General features: G+C 40.3%; 1 protein-coding gene across 1 annotated transcript in view; it reads right to left on the bottom strand.

Moving 5' to 3' along the window:
* Nucleotides 1–22,613, bottom strand: part of GALNT14 (polypeptide N-acetylgalactosaminyltransferase 14) — a 339,215-nt gene that overhangs the window by 147,377 nt on the left and 169,225 nt on the right. The window contains 1 exon segment of the mRNA XM_043985329.1: nt 16,860–17,029. Coding sequence (XP_043841264.1) covers nt 16,860–17,029 — 170 coding nt within the window.

Genomic DNA, 22,613 nt, shown 5'->3' on the forward strand with positions numbered 1-22,613 from the left:
AGACACAAAGCCTCCTGGTTTCACACTGCAGATTTTATCCATCAACTCTTCTACTCCTATCTTCTATACAGAGCTGTCAGGAGAAATATAGCAGGATTTTGAATTGGAAGGAACCTCACAGGTCCACCTAGTCCAGGGGTTCACAATGATTTTGGGTCATGGACACCTTTGGCAGTCCCATGAAGCCTAAAGATCTCTTCTCAGAATAATGTTTTTAAATGCATTCAGTAAAAGACATGTTATTATAAAGGAAACCAATTATTCTGATGTAGTTATCAAAATATTTTTGAAAGTATGTTTAATGTGGTTATACAATATATCACCTATATCTGATTGCTTTCTGTCTTGGGGAAGGGAGGAAGAAAAATGTGGAACTAAAAATCTTATGAAAACAAATGTTTAAAACTATCTTTACATGTAACTGGAAAATAAGAAAGTACTTTTATGATAAAAAATAAGTTCACAGATCCTAGGGTAACAACTTCTGATCCAGTCTAACCCTATCATTTTAAAGTTGAAAGAACTGAGGTCTAGGGCTAGTTACCAAGGAGTTGGGAGTGGGGATTTCTGGTCAAACCTTCCAAGTTTAGATCCTGTCCACTCATCCCTTTTTTACCTCACTGCCTGCAAGATGAGCACCAAAGGAGTTTTTTATATGGAGTGATCCAGAGATCAGAGGTACTTTGCATGTCATATCAAATTTGGTGCACTAGACTCAGAGGACATAGGTTCTAATTCTCTCTGAGCCATTTCCTATCAATGTAGCCTTGGGTGAATTTCTCTGCTTTAATTTATTCACCTTCAGAATAGTTTGCCTTTCAGATCTTTGGAAAGGTGAATAGTTTATGACCAAACAAGAGATAGAGAATATTATGAAATGCAAAATGGATTATTTTGATTACATTAAATTAAAAAGGTTTTATACAAACAGAAGCAATGCATCCAAAATTAGAAGGGAGGCAGAAAGCTGGTAAACAATTTTTTTATAGCCAGTATTTCTGATAAAGGCCTCATTTCTAAAATATCTCGGGAACTAAATCAAATTTATAAGGATCCAAGTCATTCCCCAATTGAGAAATGGTCAAAGGATATGAACAGGCAGTTTTGTGATGAAGAAGTCAAAGCTATCTATTGCCATATGAAAAAATGCTCTAAATCACTATTGATTAGAGAAATGCAAATTAAAACAACTCTGAGGTACCACCTCACACCGATCAGATTGGCTAATATGACAAAAAAGAAAAATAATAAATGTTGGAGAAACTGTGGGAAAATTGGAACACTAATCCATTGTTGGTGGAGCTGTGAACTGATCCAACCATTCTGGAGAGCAATTTGGAATTATGCCCAAAGGGCTATAAAGCTGTGCATACCCTTTGACCCAGCAATACCACTATCAGGTCTTTTTCCCAAAGAGATCATAAAAAAGGAGAAAAGGACCCCCATGTACGAAAATATTTATAGCTGCTCTTTTTGTGGTGGCAAAGAATTGGAAATTGAGGGGCTGCCCATCAATTGGGGAATGGCTGAACAAGTTGTGGTATATGAATGTAATGGAATTTTAATGTGCTGTAAGAAACAATGAGCAGGCAGATTTCAGAGAAACCTGGAAGGACTTGCATGAACTGATGATGAGTGAGATGAGCAGAACCAAGAGAAAATTGTACACAGTATCATCAACATTATATGTTGATCAACTCTGATAGACTTGATTCTTCTCAACAATACAATGGTCCAAAATAGTTACAAAGGACTCATGATGGAAAATGCTCTCCAAATTCAGAAAAAAAAAACAACTATGGAAGATGGATGCTGATTGGAACATACTATTTCTTCTGTTTTTGGTGCTGTTGTTTTTCTTTTTTGAAGTTTTTCCTTTTTGCTCTCATTCTTCTCTTATAACATGATTAATGCAGAAATATGCTTACTGTTATTGCACATATAAAACCTATATCAGATTACTTGCTATCTTGGGGAGGGGTGGAGGGAGGGGAGGGAGGGAGAAAAATTTGAAACTAGAAATTTTATAAAAACAAATGTTGAAAACTAAAACAAACAAACAATTTATTCACCTTCAAACTGAGGGGGTTTGACTCAATGACCTCTAATCTAGGGCTCCTTCCAGCTTTGGATCTCCATCCCTATATATGTGGAAAGACATCTGGGAAAGGTTTGTTGGTGGACTGTTTGAAGCACTCCTCACATTCTTCTCTACCTGACTCTGGAGTGCTCACTGCACAGAACCAAACCTTTTATTCCATAAGTAAAGATAAAGCTAGAAATTTTCCTGGGATAGATAATTAATGGTCAAACATATTAATCCTAAGGAATGTGTGTCTCTGCTGTGATTCAGAGGAAAGACTGGGAGATTTTAAGTCGGGATCTAAGTTCAAATTCTGCCTGTGTCATTTATTACCTGTGTGACCTCAAACACATCACTCAGCCACTCAGTTCTCTCAACTGTAAAAGCAAGCGGGTTAGATTAGATTGGACAGCTAGGGGGCAAAGTGGATAGAGCACTGGATTTGTAATCAGGAAGACTCTTCCTGAGTTCAAACCTGGCCTCGGACACTTACTGACTGTGTGACCCTGGACAAGTCACCCTGTTTGTCTCAGTTCCTGATCTGTAAAATGAGCTGGAGAAAGAGATGACTAACCACTCCAGTATATTTGCCAAGAAAACCCCAAATGGGTCATGAAGACTTAGATATGACTGAAATGACAGAACAACAGAGACTAGATAACCTCTAAGGTCCCTTCTCATTATAAATTTATTATCCTAGATCTCCTGTTCTTCCACTCAGGCAGGCTGACTTCAGTTACTCCCTAACAGCAGGTTTTCATTAAGGTGATGCCAGTGAGCACCAGAAGTTATTGGAAGCTGAGGCACAAAATTTCCCAATTTCCCTAGAGCTGTCTTTCAGTATCAAGTGCCAAGTAGGTACACAAAACAACTGAGAGAGCTGTGTCGAATCAATGGAATATTGTTGTCTCCTTTCTCAAGGAAAATACATGAAAACACTAAAGATCACTATAATATATTCCAGTCTGAACAAGGCAGATTTTAACCCTTATTCCCACCCCCACCTTTGTTTCCTAAATGAAAACTAAAGTTAAGAGTTTCAAATGAGGGTAAACTTATTTATTGCAACCCTAAAGAATATACACTCATCAGTCCCTACCACAACAAAGCAACCCTCAAATCCAGAGAGTTTCACATTTGCTCCAGCCCCAGGCTGACAGTGTATTGGGGATTGGGGGTAGAATGAAGGGTGGTAGGAAGCTGGGAGGAGGAGCTAGAAAGGACCTTTCTGCTACTCTGAACTGTTTCATAGCCCAGTAGGAAAGTAAACTCCTCAGGTTTCCCAAGGGCTTTTCTACAATGGAATGCCATGACACTATTGGCTTGTACAGAGTACTACCCTGCCAACACTGCTCAGCTACCCACCCATAACAGCTGTCTTCTGGGTGCAAACACTGACAGTTTCCCTTCTTCCCACCCCACCCCGTTTTCCCCACCTGCTGGCTCCCTCCCTCTCTCATGTGGCAACCTTGTATTCCTAACCACCACCCCCTGCTTCCCCCCTCCCCCGTACCCACCCCTCCTTACAGCACCTGCTCTAATGCTTAACTAATAATGTACTAGCCTTGGTGCTGTTCAAATATAGTCTATAAATCTAATTCTAATTTCCACAGTAAGAAAATTGGAAGCAAATTTAATAAGCTCAGACCCCTCCCACATACTGCTTCTTTGCTTTTCTCTCAACGTTAATGAGGACTTAGGAGAAAAAAACATGCTTTAAATCTCCCTGAGTGTATTCTCCTGTTCCCTTGAATGTCAGGGTGATGGGAATAAAGCTTGTTTTAGTTCACTTTTTCTTCTCTACACAAAAGTAAGTGAGATTCTTTAAAATATTCCAAATGGATCAATCAAAATCCTTTTTTAATTCACAAAAAAAAATGAGAAGAAAAGGGATGTACATATCTGATCTATTTATCATAACTGTGGAGAAGATGGAATTTTTTTAACCTGTTAAACAAATAGATTAAATGACAGAGCAGAAAATAAATGGCTCGTAGCTCCTTTCTAGCTCCAAATCTACAATAATGATTCTGGAAAAATGGAGTTTCTGAACAACAAAAGTGATGCATACAGAATAAAAAATAAAGTAAGAGATCAGGAAAAATGTTTGAGATAAATATTTCTTCAATACTTTATATTTCAATAGATCTATGATCTCAGTGATTTAAGTAATCCCTCCAATGGCACAACCTATCCATGTCTTTTCATCTGGTATAATTCTTTTCCATGTCCTCTCATAATTTCTACCTCAAATATCTACCCAACTTACTGGAGACCATCTTACAGGCATTTTGACTTTTTGTGCATACATGTGCAGTGCACAAGTTATCCATTATCCTTTGCTCTCATTATATGACCAATCCATTTCCTTTTCTGATTATATATTTTATGAATATCTTGTATACCACTTCTGAATAAATCATCATTAACAAGAGCTTACTTTCACTATCATCTGTCTCTTTATTGCCCTTTTAGCCACTTGCAATTTTGTTTCATTGTATACTATGGCATTCTATGCTTTAAAGCAACATACCACTGGAAAAATGTGATTAAAGTCAAGTCAACAAACATTTGTTAAACTTTTACTACATGCCAGTAACTGTGCTAGACACAGGGGAAACAAAGAAAGGCAATGATAGTCACTGCTGCCAAAGAGCTCATAGTAATGATGGAGACAATATGCAAACATTATTTAGTGTGTGTATACACACACATATATGTATATATATGTTTTGCATGCATATATTGATATATTGACATACATGTACATATATACATGTAGGTATACATACATATATACTTATACACACACACACACACACACACACATAAACTTGGGAGATGATTTCAAGGGGAAGACACTAGTATTAAGGGTAACCAAGAACTACTTCTTGAAGAAGGTAGAATTTTAGCTGAGACTTGAAGGAAGCCATGGAGAAAAAAAAAGGGGTAGAGACAAAGAGGAATAGCTTTCTAGGCATGGCAACAGCTAGTATCCTGTTTGATGAACAGGAAGGAGGTCATCCTCATAGTTCTGTGTAGTTCTTTCTTAAAACAAAACAAAACAAAACAAAACAAAACAAAACAAAACAAAAAACGAACCATAGAGAGAAGAAGGTAAGTCTAAGGGTTGCTAGACATTGATGTTCACTTGTTCAGCTTTGGGGGTTTAGTGAGTGGTGATACCATAAGCAATTTTTTCCCTGTTTTACTTCTTTTTCTTCTTTGTATATCTTGAAAATTGATCCCTCCATGCTTACAAAGCTGTGTTGTACCCAGCATGGATTTCTTCTGTGTACTGGGTCTGGTCTAGCAATTCCTCCATTGTTGTCTTTTTTAAGTCATTTGTCTTCCTGTGTCACCCGATTACATTTATGATGAGAATGTTCATATTAACATGGTTCATTTACTCCCATAGTATAGCCACTAGAGGTTGGGTGAGGATCTCACATTTAAAATACCAACAGTTAATAAACTGTAAACAAACAATTTATTTTCAAAAATAAACAAAAATTTGTATTCTTAGACTATTTTAAAAGTTTCTGCCATTCAGGCACTCTCTCTCACTCCAGAGGTAGAGAAGTTTCAATGCAGAACTAAGCACCATCTTTTTTTTTTTATTTTTCTTTGTTTCATGGGTTACTGTAGATGAGGGTTTCATCACTTAGTGACAAATGGATGTAGTGAAGCTCTCTGTACTTATCTAGATGCGTCCTCAGCTAACAGGTACAGGTGTAACTAGGATTGTACTCAAACCCTTTCTAGCTTCATAGGGCCTGTGGTCTCTTGGAATAATTTTTAGAAACCAGGATCATTTCCATTACAAAACAACATATAAAAGCAAGACTTTTATAGAGATTACAAGAAACAGAACTGATAAAAATCAAACTTCCCCAAATTTATAAGGAACTAGCAGAACTGTACCTTCTCCACTGAACAGAACATAGACTGTGGAGTCCAAGACCTGGGTCCAAATCCTATCTGTGAAACGTTATCTGTGTTGTGGAGGAAGCTAGGTAGTTCAATGGATAAGCAAAGAAAACTCGACTTCAAATTTGGCCTCTTATACTTCCTAGCTGTGTGACCCCAGACAAGTCACTTAACCAGTCTGCATCAGTTTTCTCAATTGTAAAATGAGGATAATAGCAACTATTTCCCAGGGTTGTTGAGGGGATCAAATGAGATAATATTTGTAAGGCACTCAGCACACAGAACCTGACACTCATGTGTGCGTAATAAATAGTTATTTCTTTCCTTCCTTTATTCCTCTGTGACTATGGACAAGTCAGCCATCCTTTTGGGGCTTCAGTTAAATTATAAGTAAAATGAAGAGAAGGTACTACTTAGCTTCTGAGGTCCTGTCAAATGGATCTATGATAATCTAATTCAAAGCTTCTTTTTTTTATTCTGAATAGAATTTTATTTTCCAAAATATATGTAAAAACAAAATTTAACATCAATTTTTTTAAAAAAACTTTGTGTTCCAACTTCTCTTCCTCCCTCCATTCCCACCCCCACCCATAAGACCTCAAGCAATTCAAAATAAGTTATACATGAGTAGTCATGGAAAAATTCCCATATTAGCTAGTTGTGAGAGAAAACAGTTGAAAAACCCAAAATTTCAGATTAAGGAATTGTCAAAGAGGAAATGAAAAAAAAATTTAAATATGCTTCCATCTGTTTTCAGATACTATCAGTTCTTTCTCTGCAGATGGGCTGCAATCTTCATAAGTCTTTCAGGGTTAAATTGGATCATTGCCTTGCTGAAAATAACCACATGCTTCCAAGCAGATCATCCCCCACTATTGCTGTTATTTTGTATACAGTACATTTCACTCTGCTTCAGTTCATGTAGGTCTTTCCAGGTTTTCCTGAAAGTATCCTGTTCATCATAACCTTTACATAGTACCTTAAGCTTGACAGAGAATTTTCTTCATAAAAGCCCAGCAAAGTAGGTACCATACGTTTTGCCATTATAATTAATCATCATAACTATTTCCCTCCATCCCACCCCCTTCCCATGACATTTACTCTATCTTCTTTTTACCTATTCCTCCTCAGAGGTGTTTTACTTCTGACTATCTTCTCCCCTGCTCTGTACTCGCTTTTTTCACACTTTCTTCCTTGTCCTCTTCCCCTCCTATTTTCCTGCAGGGTTAAATAGATTGCCCCTCCCAACTGGGTATGAAAGCTATTCCCTCCATGAGCCCACTCGATTGAGATCAGGGTCCCTGAGCTAATTCTGTGTTCTAAATTTTTCTTCCTCCCTCCCTCCTCAACCCTCCCTATGAGATCAAGCAATTCAATTTGTCATACTGGTGCAGTAATGCAGAACATCTTCATCTTCCTCGAAAGTGTTTTGCTTTTTACTGCTTTCTTCCTCAATCTGCCCTTTCCTCCATTCCTTCTCCCCCCTTTTCTCCCTCCCCACCCAGGGCAAAAATATATTACTATACCTACTTGAGTATGTATGTTAGTCCTTCTTTGAGTCAATTCTGATGATATTAAGGTTCACTCACTCCCCAACTCCTTCCCTCTCTTCTACTATCTTCCATAAGCTTTCATCTTGTTTCCTTCATGTGAACTACCTCTCACCAGACAATCTCTCCCCTTCTCTTTCCTCCATTTTATTCCTCCTACACCTCAACCCTATTTTAATGATGTCATCATGGATTAGTTAGGTGGCACAGTGGACAAAGCACCAGCCCTGGACCCAGGAGGCCCCAAGCCCAAATCCAGCCCCAGACATAAGACACCCCACCCTGTCTGCCCTACAAAGAACAAGACATAAATGCTTTACAGATATCATCCCTTCATATTAAGTCCAGCCCTGTCTTCTATGAATTTCTTGTGAAGATTTTTTGTTTTGTTTTGTTTTTTGGTAAGGCAATTGGGGTTAAGTGACTTGCCTAGGGTCACACAGCTAGTAATTGTCAAGTGTCTGAGGTCACATTTGAACTCAGGTTCTCCTAAGTCCATGGCCGGTGCTCTATCCACTGTGCCACCCAGCTGCCCCTGAATTTCTTACTGAGATAGTTCTTATGATTTCAAAGTATTATCTTCCCATGTAGGAATGTAAACAGTTTGATCTTTTAATATCCCTCATGAAGTCTTTTTCCTGTTTACCTTTTTATGCTTCTCTAGGATCTTGTATTTGAAAGTCAAATTTTCTATTCAGTTCAGGTCTTTTCATCACAAATCCTTGAAAGACCTCTTTCTCATTGAAATCCCATTTTTGCCTCTGAAAAATTATACTCAGTTTTGCTGGGTATGTGATTTTTGGCTGAAGTCCCAGTTCCTTTGCCCTCTGGAATATCATATTCCATGCCCTTTGGTCCTTTAATGTAGAAGCTGCTAGATCTTGCTTTATCCTTATTGGAGCTCCACAGTATTTGAATTCCTTTTTTCTAGCTGCTTGCAATATTTTCTCCTTGACCTGGGAGTTCTGGAATTTGGCTATAATATTCCTGGAGGTTTTCCTTTTGGGATCTCTTTCAGGAGGTGATCGGTGCATTCTTTCAATTTCTATTTTAGCTTCTGCTTCTAGAATAGCAGGGCAATTTTCCTTCACAATTTCTTGGAGGATGGTGTCTAAGCTTTTGTTTTGGTCATGGTTTTCTCCCTTGTTCCCCTCCCCCACCTGGGTCTCCCGCCACTCAGGATTTCTTCCTGGTTCCCCGCTGAGATGGGACAGTCGAATCCTTCCCCCCAGTCCACTGGTACCCCTGCACTTATCCTTCCCACCCCCCTCCCCCCGGGCCAGCCGTTTGGTCCGACCACATGCTAGGTTCTAGAAGATGCCTGTGCTGCAGCCGATTCAGAGACACTGGGGCAAATTCCTCTGGCAGCTATCTGGTGTTTCGGCCCGATTGTGGGGTTAGGCTTTATTTGTGGCCCAGCACAGCCCCCTGAAATCTATCTATAGCTGGAGAAAACTCTCAGTCCATATTTTTGTGTGTTTTTCTGCCCCAAGGGTTCTTTTATTGCTATTTTGGGGGTTATCGTATCAGCCCTGTGGGTTTAATGTCTTTCCTCCACCATCTTGGCTCTGCCCATAATTCAAAGCTTCTTAAACCATGGGTCACAAACCCATATGGGGTCATGTAACAGAATGTGGGGATCATGAAAAATCTGGTAATAAATGTTTGATTTGTATATCTATTTTATGTATCTATATACCTGGGGTCATGTAAAAATTTCTCAGGTGAAAAGGGTTTGTGAGTGGAAAAATTTTAAGAAGCCCTGATCTAATTGATCAGTTAGTTCTTGAAAGAGGATATTACCCATAAATTGCCCATAACCACCTGAAAAATTATCCAAATTCTAACAATCATAGAGAAAGTCATCAGGGTTCAGAGGATAGAGGGTCAGTTTCGGAATATATATACAGAAATATGTATATACATACACATGTATGTATGTATTTGTATAGGCTCTATGATCTTTGGTTTGGTATAGGGAGCTTCCTCTAGCAATGGATCCACAGGTCCAGACAATGAGAAATAATAATAATGAGAAAAATGCAAATTAAAACAACTTTGAGGTACTTTATATTGATTAAGTTGGTAAATTTAGCTTGATTTTTTTTAAATTTCCCATCTTGGGTATTTTCCTATAGCTGCTTGTTTTCCTATTGAGTTTAATGTGTTTTGTTGTTGTTGTTGTTTATTTGTTTTTGGTTTTTTTTGCAGGGCAATGTGTGTTAAGTGACTTGCCCAGGGTCACACAAATATTAAGTGTCAAGTGTCTGAGGCTGGATTTGAATCCAGGGCCAGTGTTTTATTCACTGTGCCACCTAGCTGCCCCTTCAATTTTTTTTTTTTTTGAGATAGAGTTATCTTATCTCATCTTATCTCATCTGGGCTCAAATACAAAGATCACTTACGGGCCTGATCCCAATATTGACTTGCATGGAAGCTTTAATCTGCTTCATTTTCTCAATCTTGGTTCAGTTCACTTCACCTCAGGCAGCCAGGTGACTCTCTACTCCACAGGGTCCAACATATTCATGCTGGATTTAGGGTGGATACCCAATTGGCAACTGCTCAGAATTCTCTAATTCAAGCAATCCACCAGCCTCAGCCTCCCCAGCAGCAAGATCTACATATGTATGTGTTATAGGGAAAATACATATGTTACTATACTCAGCCAAAGATAGCCTGAAATGATAAAATGTCATCCTGCTGAGGCATACCAAGGCAATACTCAGACTGAAAATATCCCTCCCTCCTGATACATGACCAATCTGCCACCCTTCCCTGATGAGTTCACTCGAGATCACTGCTGCAGTGCCAGTAACTGTTAGCTATACCCTGCAGTCTATTTATACTCACCATGTGTGTAAAAACAGCTAAAGACCATTCAGAAAATGAAGATTAGAAAAAGCCCAGCCTATGGGGAACTGGTGTCCCTGAGGTTATACAGAGTTTCCACTGCCCTGTAAGATGTCTTTAGAGGCAGTATTGCTATCCTGAAGAGTACTGAGCCAGAGGGGAGTAGTATGTCTTTTTTTGTAATTATATCATTTTAATCCTTTATATAAATAAAATCATTTTGATAGCATTTCATGGGCAAGGTGTGTCTCCTTGCATTCCAATCCCAAACCTGAATCACAGGAGCGCCTAGATAGAGTTAAGCCTAGCCCCAAATATTTGGTGTTAGTCAACAGAATTGAATTACAATGACCTTCTAGTTAATTTCCTGGTTGAAGTGGGGGAAAGGCAATGCTTTGGGGAGTTTGGAGGCAGGGAGAGCTTCAGGTTATTTCAACAAAAGGTCAGTGTGCAGACTATAGGCCAGTGAACTTGACTTTGGTTCCTGGGAAAATTCTAGAATAGATCATTTAAGAGGTGAATGGTAAACATCTCCAAGGGAATAGATCATTACAAAAAGCCAGCATGGTGTCATAAAGAACAAGTCATGCCAGCCTAACACCATTTCCTTTCTGGGATGTGCTTATTAAAAGAGTAGATGAGGGGTAATGTTGTTGACATAGTTTTCCTATATTTTAACAAAGACATTGATAAAGTATTTCATTATTCAAGAGACATGGAATAGAGATGGATTCAGAACTGGCTGAATGGTCAGACCAAAGAGTTAATGGTTGAGTATCAATGTGGCAGGAAGTCCTCAGTGGAGGACCCAAGGAATCTGTGCTGGCTCCATGCAATTTAACATTTTTAGGAGACTTTGATAAAAATGCTGATGGAACTTTCATCAAATTTGCAGGTGATGGGAGAGATAACTAGCACAGGAGATGGAGGGAGCAAGATCTTGGCAGGCTGTTGCCTTTAGATGCATCTAATAAGATGAAATTCAAAAGGGCTACCTATGTGTAAAGTTCTGCACTTGGGTTCACCAAAACAAATAAAGCAACTCCATGCGTATAAGATAGGATAGATTAATAGATATCAGTTGTTCTGTAAACGTTTGGGAAGTTTTAGTGGATTGTAAGCCCAATACAAGTCAGCAGTGTGACCTGATAGCCAAAAAAAGCTGATGTACTATGGTGCTGCATGAAGAGCTTCCAGGAATAGGGCATTTAGCTCTTGTCAGACTTTACCTGGAGGACTGGGTTCACTTTCGGGTGCCACAACTTAAAAAAAGACATTGATGAGCTAGGGTATACATAGGAGGGCAACTGGGATGGTTAAAGGCCTTGACTCCTGATAGATAGGAATTGTTTAGGCATGTGAAGAAGAGAAGACTCAAAGGAGGTATGAGAGCTGTCTTCAAATATTTGAAATGCTGTCATATGGAAGACTTATCCTAGTTGGTCCTGGAAGGGCAAACCAAAAGCAAAGACATTGACAAAGAGGCAAACTGAGGCTTGATATCAGAGAAAATAGCAACAATGACAACTTCCTAATCATTAGAGCTGAATAAAAGTATAATGGTCTATATCAGAAGGTTATGGGTTACCCCTCCATGGAAGATTCCAAGCAAAGGCTGTGTGGTTACTTAGGCATATTAAAGTAAGGATTCTTTTTGTTTATGGGTTAGACTAGATGGCCATCCGAGGTATCCTATAGCTCTTAAATTCTATAATTCTGTAAGCAGATGGCCAGGATTCTGGCACCTTGTAGCTGTTGTACTTTTAAGCATATGTAGGGATTATTATTTCTCTCTCAATGGGAAAAAGAGGGGACCCCCACTGACTCCATAGGATTTCCCTCTGCAGCTGGTTCTAAAGTGCAGGTCAGCAAAGGAGAGAGTGAAATTTCTAAAAGAAATGGGTTTAGTGAACTGGATCCTTGCCAAGCTCTACTTCCTACTGACTAGCCTGTGTCAGGAATAATTAGATCCTGCCCTTTGGAAGGTGCCACACCTGAGTGGTGTCAGGTTTTAGCTATGAGAATCTTTTGTCACAAGATCATAAAAGCTTCGGCAGAGTCATTTGTGAAATTCAAGCGAGAAATTGGGGCAACTCCAGTGGCTAGCTGGAAAAATATGATTGCCAACAAGAACAGATGCTTTGGGAATGATGGGAGGAGGCATTGTGCCCACTGCCATGTTAGGTGTATGGTGATGATGCCCACTCCTATAAGAAGCCTTGAGTTGGCTCTTGAAACATGAGATCTTAAAGTAGGTGGCTGATTACCACATTCATGTGGAAGAAAGGGAATCCTTAAATCGACTTATTGGCAATCTTGAGACCCTGGATAAAGGTAAAAGGAAGTCTTTCTCCATACCCTGATGAAGAGAAGGGCAACCCTCCCCCCCACTAGAGAAGGTCTTAAAGGAGCAAGGGGTTTGTGTCATCTACCTGATGGGGATACCAGGGGTAGAGGTGGGGATTGTTGTCTGGTGGGCCAGGAAACATTAAACTGGTGGCACTGCAGTGTAAATCTCAGTATCTACATAGATACCAGGAGTAATGGTATGCAACAGGCTTGTGACCTCTTAACTACTTAGCTACAGGTGACCCTGTCACATAATGGGGACTGGTGACTATGCTAAAAGAGGCATTATAGATTTCTGGTGTTGTTCTTGTTCATCATTATTGGTTTATACTGAGAGATCTCTTTTGAACTCATTCTCCCCACCCAATGGACTTTTTAAAGATATATATATTTGTTTCTCTCTATTATTTATATTGGGCTTCTCCTTATGTGCTGCTTATATTAGTATTCTTCCTAGGGTCGGAAATGTTTTAGGATTTTTTGAGGGGTAAAGAGTCACAAGAAGATTTGGGGAACCTTACCAACAAGGGGTAGGATGTGATCTGTTGTGAGAGGAATAACATTTATTTTATGTAGGTTAGTAAGGGTTTTTTGTTTGTTTGTTTGATTTGTGTGTGTGTATGGTAATTAGGGTTAAGTGACTTGCCCAGGGTCACACAGCTAGTAAGTGTCAAGTATCTGAGGCCAGATTTGAACTCAGGTCCTCCTGAATCCAGGGCCGGTGTTCTATCCACTGCACCACCTAGTGGCCCCAGTAAGGTTTCTTTTAAAGGTGGCAAAAAAGCTATTTTAAGAATTTGGTTATTCCAGAGGATTAGGGGGGAAGGAAGCCTGCCTTATGGTTTTTCAAAAGTTTGGTAGTTCCCATTGCTCTGTGGAATGTCATTATGACCTAATATTCCTGCCCTAGGGAAGGTGGAGGTAGAGGGGAATAATGTCTGGTTTTTTGTACTTACATCTTTTTAATACTTTGTTGGAAATAAAATCATTCTGATTGCATTTCAGGGCCCAGGAGGGTTTCATTGTATTCTAATATTGAGTCTGAATCACACTGCCCTGAGTTAGGGCTAGCCCAGGATAGTGTGCCTTTCTTTCTTTCTTTTTTTTAATAATAAAAGTATTTTATTATTTTTAGTATGCCTTTCTAATGATCTTTGAATCAGCTAAAATTTGACTCTTCTGAGGTGGCTCTGTTCCATGATTTGTTGCCACAGAGCATTAGTAGAAGTGGATTGGTGATTGGTGATTGGTGTGCGTGTGTGTGTGTGTGCGTGTGTGTGTGTGTGTGTGTGTGTGTGGGTGGGTGGGTGTGTGTGTGTGTGGGTGGGTGTGGGTGGGTGTGGGGTTGTGAGGAATCTGGTATGACTGAAAGTACTATGCAGCTTCCCACATGTTTCTTCCCAACTGGAGGTCTTCAGGCTAGAACCAGATCAGCTCTATTATAGTGGGGACTCCTTTCAGATTTGTTTTGACTTAGATAACCACTGATTTCCCTTCAGACTTTCAGATTCTGTGATTCTTCTTCATATTCTGGGGCTAGCTACTCATTCATCTGTGATGCCTTTCTGTGTGCATGGATGAACTAACCCAACAGTCTATTCGAGCAATATGGTTTTCCTGTGTGGATAGGCAGGACAATATCTTTTGAGCCATTTTGTATCTCATTATCATATGTTAATTGAATATATTACCTACTCTCTCTTGCTGTTCAGTCATTTTCAGTTGTGTCCTACACTTTGTGACCCTATTTGGTGTTTTCTTGGCAGGGATACTGGAATGGTTTGCCATTTCCTTTTCCAACTCATCTTACAGATGAATAAAGTGAAGAAAACAGGGTTAAGTGACTTGACTAGGGTCACACAACTAGTAAGTGTCTGAGGCTGGATTTGAACTCATTTAGATGAGTTTTCCTGGCTCCAGGACTGACAATCTATCCACTGTGCCCCTTAACTGCCCTACCTCCCTCCCCTCTCTACTTCACAAGATTAGTATGAGGACCAAATGAGAAAGGACTTTGTAACCATACAATATTAAATCAATATAAGCCGTTTTATTAATAACCAATAATAAACCATTACTATTGTTAAAGTTATCATTGTCATTACAATATAATCATTATTGCTATTACTTATTATAATTGTAATTATATGATAATACATAATTAGAGTAATTAATAATAGTGATAATAATAACCCCCTTTTAACAGTCTTATTATTTCATTAGTATAGGAAATTCCCAGTGAAAAATTCCTATACTAATGCAGTTTCCTATGTCAATGAAATCACAAACTCAAGAAAAAAATTGTTATTATTATGATTAGAAAATGTAGTTTGATGGTCAGCATCCTTTCATGGGTTCAGGCCGCTGGCCAGATGACACTAACCTCTGGGACCAGCAAGGCTCTTATGATGTATAGACTCTGGGAGAAGCTGGAGGGGAGCATACTCATATACAACAATTAAGTTACAGATCTATTTTCTAAAAGTAGTCCTTATAGTAACCTTGTACATGGTTGGCACTCAATAAACATTTGTTAGCTGACTGGTCCCATGTGTTGATTGGAGCACTTATATCTTCCTCCACTAAGATCAGATCCCATGATTCAGGCCTGTCATCAGGATTGCCAAGAGAATGTAAGTGATCTTGGCTCTCCTCAGAGCAATGGCTACTGCCTCATATGAGGGTGCAATGCCTTTTCCTTTTGTGTACTTTTAGGGGTCTGAAGTTCTAATTAAGAACCTTATCTTCTTTCAATAGATTCAACCCTTTGAATAGAAAAAAGGGGGAAATGAAAGACTAGACTGGGATTCAGAGGAAATGAATTCTAGACCCACCTCTAGCACTAAATTAGTTATGTGATCTCAGGTAGATCATTGCACTATCATGGGTCTCAGTATTTTCATCTATAAAATGAAGGAATTAGACTCTTTGGCACCCCAAAGGCCCTTTTCATTTCAAAATTCTAGGATTCTATTAAGTCCTTTACTTTATAGATAAAGATATTGAGTCACACTGGTAGAGACAAGGCTAGGGCTTCAGACAACTGGGCTAGCATCCTTGACACTACTGTATGATGCCTCTTTCTTTCGGCACTAATTTAGGTATCTGCCCCACTAAATTAAAGAAAGGACTGAGTAACAGGCCAGTGGAACTGACATCAATGGCCAGCCAAGGAAACCAACAAGATGTGAGACAGATCTTTCTGAAGGAGCCCAAGGGTTTGCGTAGGAAAATAGTAAGAAATGATACTTGAAAGTGAGTAGGTGGGCAGCTAGATGGCGCAGTGGATAGAGCACCGGCCCTGGAGTCAGGAATACCTGAGTTCAAATCCGGCCTCAGACACTTAACACTTACTAGCTGTGTGACCCTAGGCAAGTCACAACCCCAATTGCCTCACTAAAAAAAAAAAAAAAAAAAAAAAAGTGAGTAGGTGCCACATGGTGAAGGGTCTTGAAGAGCAGTTTGGTGTTTGTTTAGTAGCTAATGGGGAGATATGGTAGGATTTGGATCAGGGAGTGACATAATCAGTGTTGTGGTTTAGGAAAACAAATCTACCAACGGTATACAGGATCAATTGGACTGGGAATAGACTAAAGGCAAGAAGGATGAGTTAGGAAACTATTTTAATGGTCTAAGCATGAAAGAAGTAATGAGGGCTTAAACTACAGTGAAAGCAGTCAGGGAAAATGGAAAATATACCTTTGATAATATATCGGAAAGAGCACTGAACTGGGTTTCAGAACACTTAGGTTATAGTCTCAGTTGTGTTGTTAAATCACTATATATGTTGGTTAAGTTATTTCATCTGAGATATAGTTTTCTAATCTGTAAAATGATAATAGTTACCATTTATAAAGCATTTAGAATGCCATCTAAAATGTTCACAAAACCCTTTTCATCAAAGTTATCCCGTAGGATTGGCAGGGCTGGGATTATGATCAGTGCCATTTTACAGATGAAGAAATTGAAATTGTGAGAGGTCGGATGCCTTCCCCAAAGTTACCGAGCCAGTGACTGGCTGATTCAATTTGTCACCTCTCTGCAATGATCAGATGCGCCAGAGGGAGCAGAAAAGATGGAGAAGGAGGAAATACCTGTCAGGGCGGGTGTCCCGGATAGCCCGGTTACTGGGGATCCGATCGCTCTCCCGCTGGTTGAAGGAGTACAGCTTATAGGGATCCTGGCCGACTTGCCACTTCTTAGCACTCAGGTACCGCCGCTCCTCAAACTCGTCCCACAAGTCACCCCAATCACTATCCAAGGCCTGTGTGACATGAATATGCACTTGGTGAGAACTGTTCAGTTTCCCCCTGGCTTCTTCCTCACTCACCCTCCTTGCCTATCCCTAGTCACCCAAGCTCAGGAGAAACATCTAATGGCTCACAGGGTCAGGCAGGTCTGAAGACTGTACGGTCCCAGGTGGAATGCACACTTGTCCCTCTTAGCCATCCCTAGCCTATCCTTGGAAGCACAGAAGAGCAGGCGGTGATGGAAAGCAAAGGCAGTCATATGCAAACCTTCCATGAATAGAGGTCTCTAAAATATCTTTTCCACCCACCAACTCAAGAATTTGTTCCTGGTCTAGGGAACCGACAGGGGTAGAGGAAAATGGGTAGAAATATAGGGGTGGGGGGGGGCGGCTAGGTAGCGCAGTGGATAAAGCACCGGCCCTGGATTCAGGACTACCCGAGTTCAAATCCAGCCTCAGACACTTGACATTTACTAGTTGTGTGACCCTGGGCAAGTCACTTAACCCCCATTGCCCTGCAAAAAAAAAAAAAGAAAGAAAGAAATATAGGGGTGGATAATTCATAACAGGCATGGTAAACCTATACAAGCCATGACTGCAGTTTTTTATTCTAAGTCTTCAAGTCAGGGTCAGCTGAGGTTACTGACTTGTTAGCTACACTTTCCTCAATTCTTGGCCTCTTCGCCTCAGTCATCGACCCAGTCAAGGGAATTTTTCCAATTAATCTCAGTGTAGTCAAATTCCCTCCCATTCACACTCTTACTCCTGGCTTAGGAAAGCTATCCCTAGGCTATAAATGGTCTCTTTTAGATAATGGAAGATTATAAAAGGGCCCTGAACCTTTGGGCAACATTACAACCACCAAGAAAATTAACATCCTGAAAAGGAAGCCTAATCCTTGGGCCACTAATTGATGATCAGGTCACATCCAAAAACAAGAGGGGTTTGACATCATTATAGGGTAGAGAAAGGTGCTTCTTCTTATTATTAAATGTTATTACTGCTTATTATTATTATTATTATTAGTGTATGAAGTACTTCCCAAATACTATTTCCTTTGATCTTCATTTTAGTCTTGTGAAGTAAATGAAATGATCATCCTCAATTTACAGCTAAGGAAATGCTGTTAGACAGAGGTTAAATTACTTGCCTATAGTAACATGCTAGTAAAACTCTGGATTTGAACTCAGGACTTCCTGACTCTAGACCCATCACTCTATCCACTGTACTACCAAATTACTTCCAATTATCATTATAGATAATAGGGCTCTCATTCACATATTAATTCCACACACATTCCACTATATGAACATGCCTTTATATGTGCATGTACATTTTTTTGCATGTTGTGAGCTCTTTCAGGGTAGGGACTGTGTTTTGGACTCACTTTGAATCCACAGCACTCAGCATCATAGTCCCCAATAAATGCTTGTTGACTAACTTAAATCCTTTATAATACTACTGGATTTATCTGCAGCTACCTGCATCCCAAGAGGGAACTGAGAGAAGCTGGTACAGGGTAGCACAGTGGAAAGAATGCTGGCTTTGAAGTCAGGGGGCCTAGGTTTGTTTGATTGCTGGTTCTACCTGCCCGACCTCGGACAAGATACCAGTTCTCCCAGGGTGTCAGTTTCCTCCTATATGAAAGGAGAGGGTTAGACTAAGAATCCTTTCCAGCTCTAAATCTATGTATGACCTTATAATTGAAAAGGAGTGTGCTCCGTCTCATCAATGAATGGGACTATGGTTGGGGTATAGTTGCCACATCTCAAGGACCTAAACAAGGTGAAACCACAAGAAAGATGGGACCCTGACAGCTGTCTAGCCACTCCAGACAACCACAGGTGATGGGTAACAAGGGAGACAGATTCCAACTTGTTCATTCATTTCAGGCCTAAAGAAAGTTGTGACCTTATCTAATAATTGATCTCTCCTTCTTTGTTAACTCCTTTGGGAACCTGGGTTTTCCTGCTAATAGCACAAAATGAGACTTTTGAAACCAGTGATTTTTATCCAAAAATGGATTTTATTAATGTCGGATGATAGAACTGTTGTATTAATAGGCTTGGAGAAGGGGAGAATGTGGGTGGATGGAGGGCAGGGAAGGGATGTGGTACTTCCTGGGGGCTGCTCTGTCATTGTGCTGGGCTGCATGGAGGAGATGGGTCTCAATTCCTAAAGCTATCACCACTAGTCAGAATCATAGAAACACAAAACTTTAAGTCTGGAAGAAACCTCAGATATCACCTAGTCCACCCCGACATTCTGTGCATGATGAAGCTGTGGGCATTAGAGAGGAAGGGAATTGTCCATTCGTTAATATCAGGGATTTTTTGTTATTGTTTTTGTTGTTTTGTTTTTTTAAATTTCAGGACTGTCACAATCATTCTGTCTCCAGGAAGAATATATGTACTGTTCTGAATGATTTCCCATTTTAGGAATATCCAGCCTAATTTTAAGTGAACACCTGAAAATATAGCATTAGGGAAAACAGCATCATAAGGAGAAATTAGTCACATGGGAATCATGTCTAAATGTATATGGTAGGTTAAATAACATTGCAGTAGGATTTTGCAACTGTGTTGCTGGGATTTGGGTTATGATGGATTTGAGCAAGGTTATTGTGAATTCATATTGGTCAGGGCAGTGTTATATGGGAGAGGGGCAGCATGCTATAGTGGATAGAAAGTTGGTCCTGATGCCAGGAAGATCTGGGTTCCAAAACTGCCTCTTACACATGCTAGCTCTGCAAACTCTGGGCAAGTCATTTAACTGCTCAAAGTGCCTAGGCAATTCTGAAAGACTCTAGGTTACTGACACCTTGCCCATATGCATAGATAAGCAATTCAAAGAGGTTGTTGTCTGAGCTATGTCTATAATCCATGGACGGCTCAAGAGGCACCACAAGTTGGACAGCAAGGCAGACATACTCAGCAATGTGAAGAGGAATGAAAGAAACAAGTATTTATTAGGCATTAAAAATATCTCATTTAATCCTCACAACACTGGGATTACTCTTATTTTACATCTGAGGAAACTGAGGCTGACAGAGTTGCATAGGGTTGCACAGCTGGTAACTGTGTAAGGCTCGATTTGAACTCGGGTCTTCCTAACTCCAAGTCCAGTCTCTGCTATACCACCTAACTGCCTGAGGATGAAAGAAGAGAGCACCCTTATCTGAATGGCCCCTTGACTTGGCCTGAACTCTCAAGAGCCCTGTATCCCTACTCCTTGTAGGAAGCCAACAAAGACAGCTTGGTGTTTTCAACTTCAGGGATAATGAGGCCAACCCCTCCCCACTCCCACCCCCACAGAATCTGTTTCCTCAGAGGCAGCACTGGAGGCATCTCGAACTCAGCTGAGATTCAAAACCCCAAGAAAGCTCTCAGCAGCAGCAAGAATGTTGGCAAGAGAAATTGTAGAAACAGGCCAACGGAGAAAACATGAGGAGGCAAAATATTGCCCCCAATCATCACTTACACAAAGCCCCTTTTGGCTCTGTTGCACTGGGGCCCTGAAGGAAGCTCCTGGTACTGAGGGCTTGGAAGACCTTCCCCAAGAAATTTTTCCCAGCTAGCACAGTCAAGCATCTTTAATTGGAGAAAGTGTCTGTGCTGAAACTCAAAGAAGTTCCCATCTTCTGTTTCCCACAAAGAATAAAGACGCACAGCTGAGAAAGTGGGCCCTGAAAGTTAAAAGGTTCTCTTCCATTAATGGGGGAGGGGAAGATATAGAGAGACAGAAAGAGAGAGAGAGACAGAGAGACAGAGACAGAGACAGAGACAGAGACAGAGACAGAGAGAGACAGAGACAGAGAGAGACAGAGAAAAGAGGGGCAGTGGGAGGGAGGTAAACATACACACACACACACACACACACACACACACACAGAATTCTCTTCTACTCCCAGGTCCCATTAGTGAAACACCCCCATCATTCAGGGATGAGACCTGTGGTTCTGACTCCACGGCCAAGAGAGCTGCTGGATAAGGAATGGCAGGGGAAAGCAAAGATTTTTGTTCACCCGGGGCAAGTTTTGAAAATGGCAGCCCCCCTCCTTATCTGAAAAACTCCAATAGTCCTTGTGTATTATTACCACGCAGCCGCCTGAGGCTTGGAGTCTTCACTGTAACATATGGAACTTGACTTATTACAAAATTAATACTTTGGTACCATGGAGAGGGGAATTTTTCTGGCATTCAAAATATGCATTTTTAGAATGATATTGAAATGCCATCACACTCTTCCACCCCCACTGCCTGCTGCACCCCACAAGACCTCCCACTTTGGCTCACTGCTCTGTCTTCATTACACCTTAGTGCAGGGCCCTGCCAGAGAACCAGGAATAGCCCTGGATCAAGAGGGGAGAATATTGAAGGGAAGGAATAAAAGCCTGTCTCCCTCTCTCCTCACCCAGAGAATGGATTTTCTCTAGAATCTGCTCAGGGCTCTGGAGGGCAAGCAGTCTTATCTATTGGCTTTCAGTGCTAAATTAGGAGCTCACTTCAAAGTCTTCCTATTCACTCTACCTGTGCTGAATACTGTACTTCTAAATCCTAATAACAGTTCACACTTACAGAGCAGAGCTCTCCTCAACACAGTCCTCTGATGTTACTTCTGCAAGAATTACTGACTGTTTTGCAGATGAGGCAACTGAGGTTCAGAGAGATTAAGTGGCCACAGTCATTCACCACCATCACCACCCCCCCACACACACACACATGCCACCAGTGTTTTTTCCATTCTCCATGATGGGGAACTGGCACCCATGAGCAAATCTTGCAATTCAATGACCTGACTATAAATTGCCCCTGTTTTTCCTTTTCATATGTTAAAGAAAATTTGAGAGTATGCTTCCAAGTTCTTTCCTCCTAGTTCTTGAGAACTCTCTTTAAAAATGTACTGTCCAAAAACCTTTCTAATGTCTTCCTTGAAATATAGTCATTTACTCTCCTTTTTTCCTATAGGGGTAAGAAATCAAAACCAAATATGAATCCACAAAAGTTTGAAGCTTGTTGAAAATAGATCAAAATCAATCAGTCATCATCCGTTAAGTACCTATCCCTGCCCTCAAGAAACTTACAATTTATCAAGGGAGGGGGGGGTCAACAAGTACATAGTGGACAATAAATACAAAGTGAATACAAGGTGGGAAAGGGGAGATCTGGAAGTCAGGGGATCAAGAAAAGTGGAGCTTAAGTTAAATTTGGAGGGAAGAAAAGGTTTCTAAAAAGAGGTTGAGAGGGAGGGCATTCCAAGCACTGGTGTGTTCCAATACAGAGACAAGATATAGAGTAGTATGTCTGGGTAAGGAACAGCATGAAGGCTAATTTGACTTGACCATAGAGGGTTTCGTTTGTTTGTTTGTTTTTGGTTTTGGGGTGTTTTTTTTTTTTTTTTGCAGGGCAATGAAGGTTAAATAATTTGCCCAGGGTCACACAGCTAGTAAGTGTCAAATGTCTGAGGTCAGATTTGAACTCAGGTACTCCTGAGTCCAGGGCCAGTCCTTTACCCACTGTGCCACCTAGCTGTCCTCTTGATCATAGTGTTTAGGAAGAAGAGTAATATATGACGTATAATAAGGTTGGTGCAGGCCAGA

This window comes from Dromiciops gliroides, chromosome 2 (genome assembly GCF_019393635.1).
Source record: "Dromiciops gliroides isolate mDroGli1 chromosome 2, mDroGli1.pri, whole genome shotgun sequence".
NCBI classification, from domain to species: domain Eukaryota; kingdom Metazoa; phylum Chordata; class Mammalia; order Microbiotheria; family Microbiotheriidae; genus Dromiciops; species Dromiciops gliroides.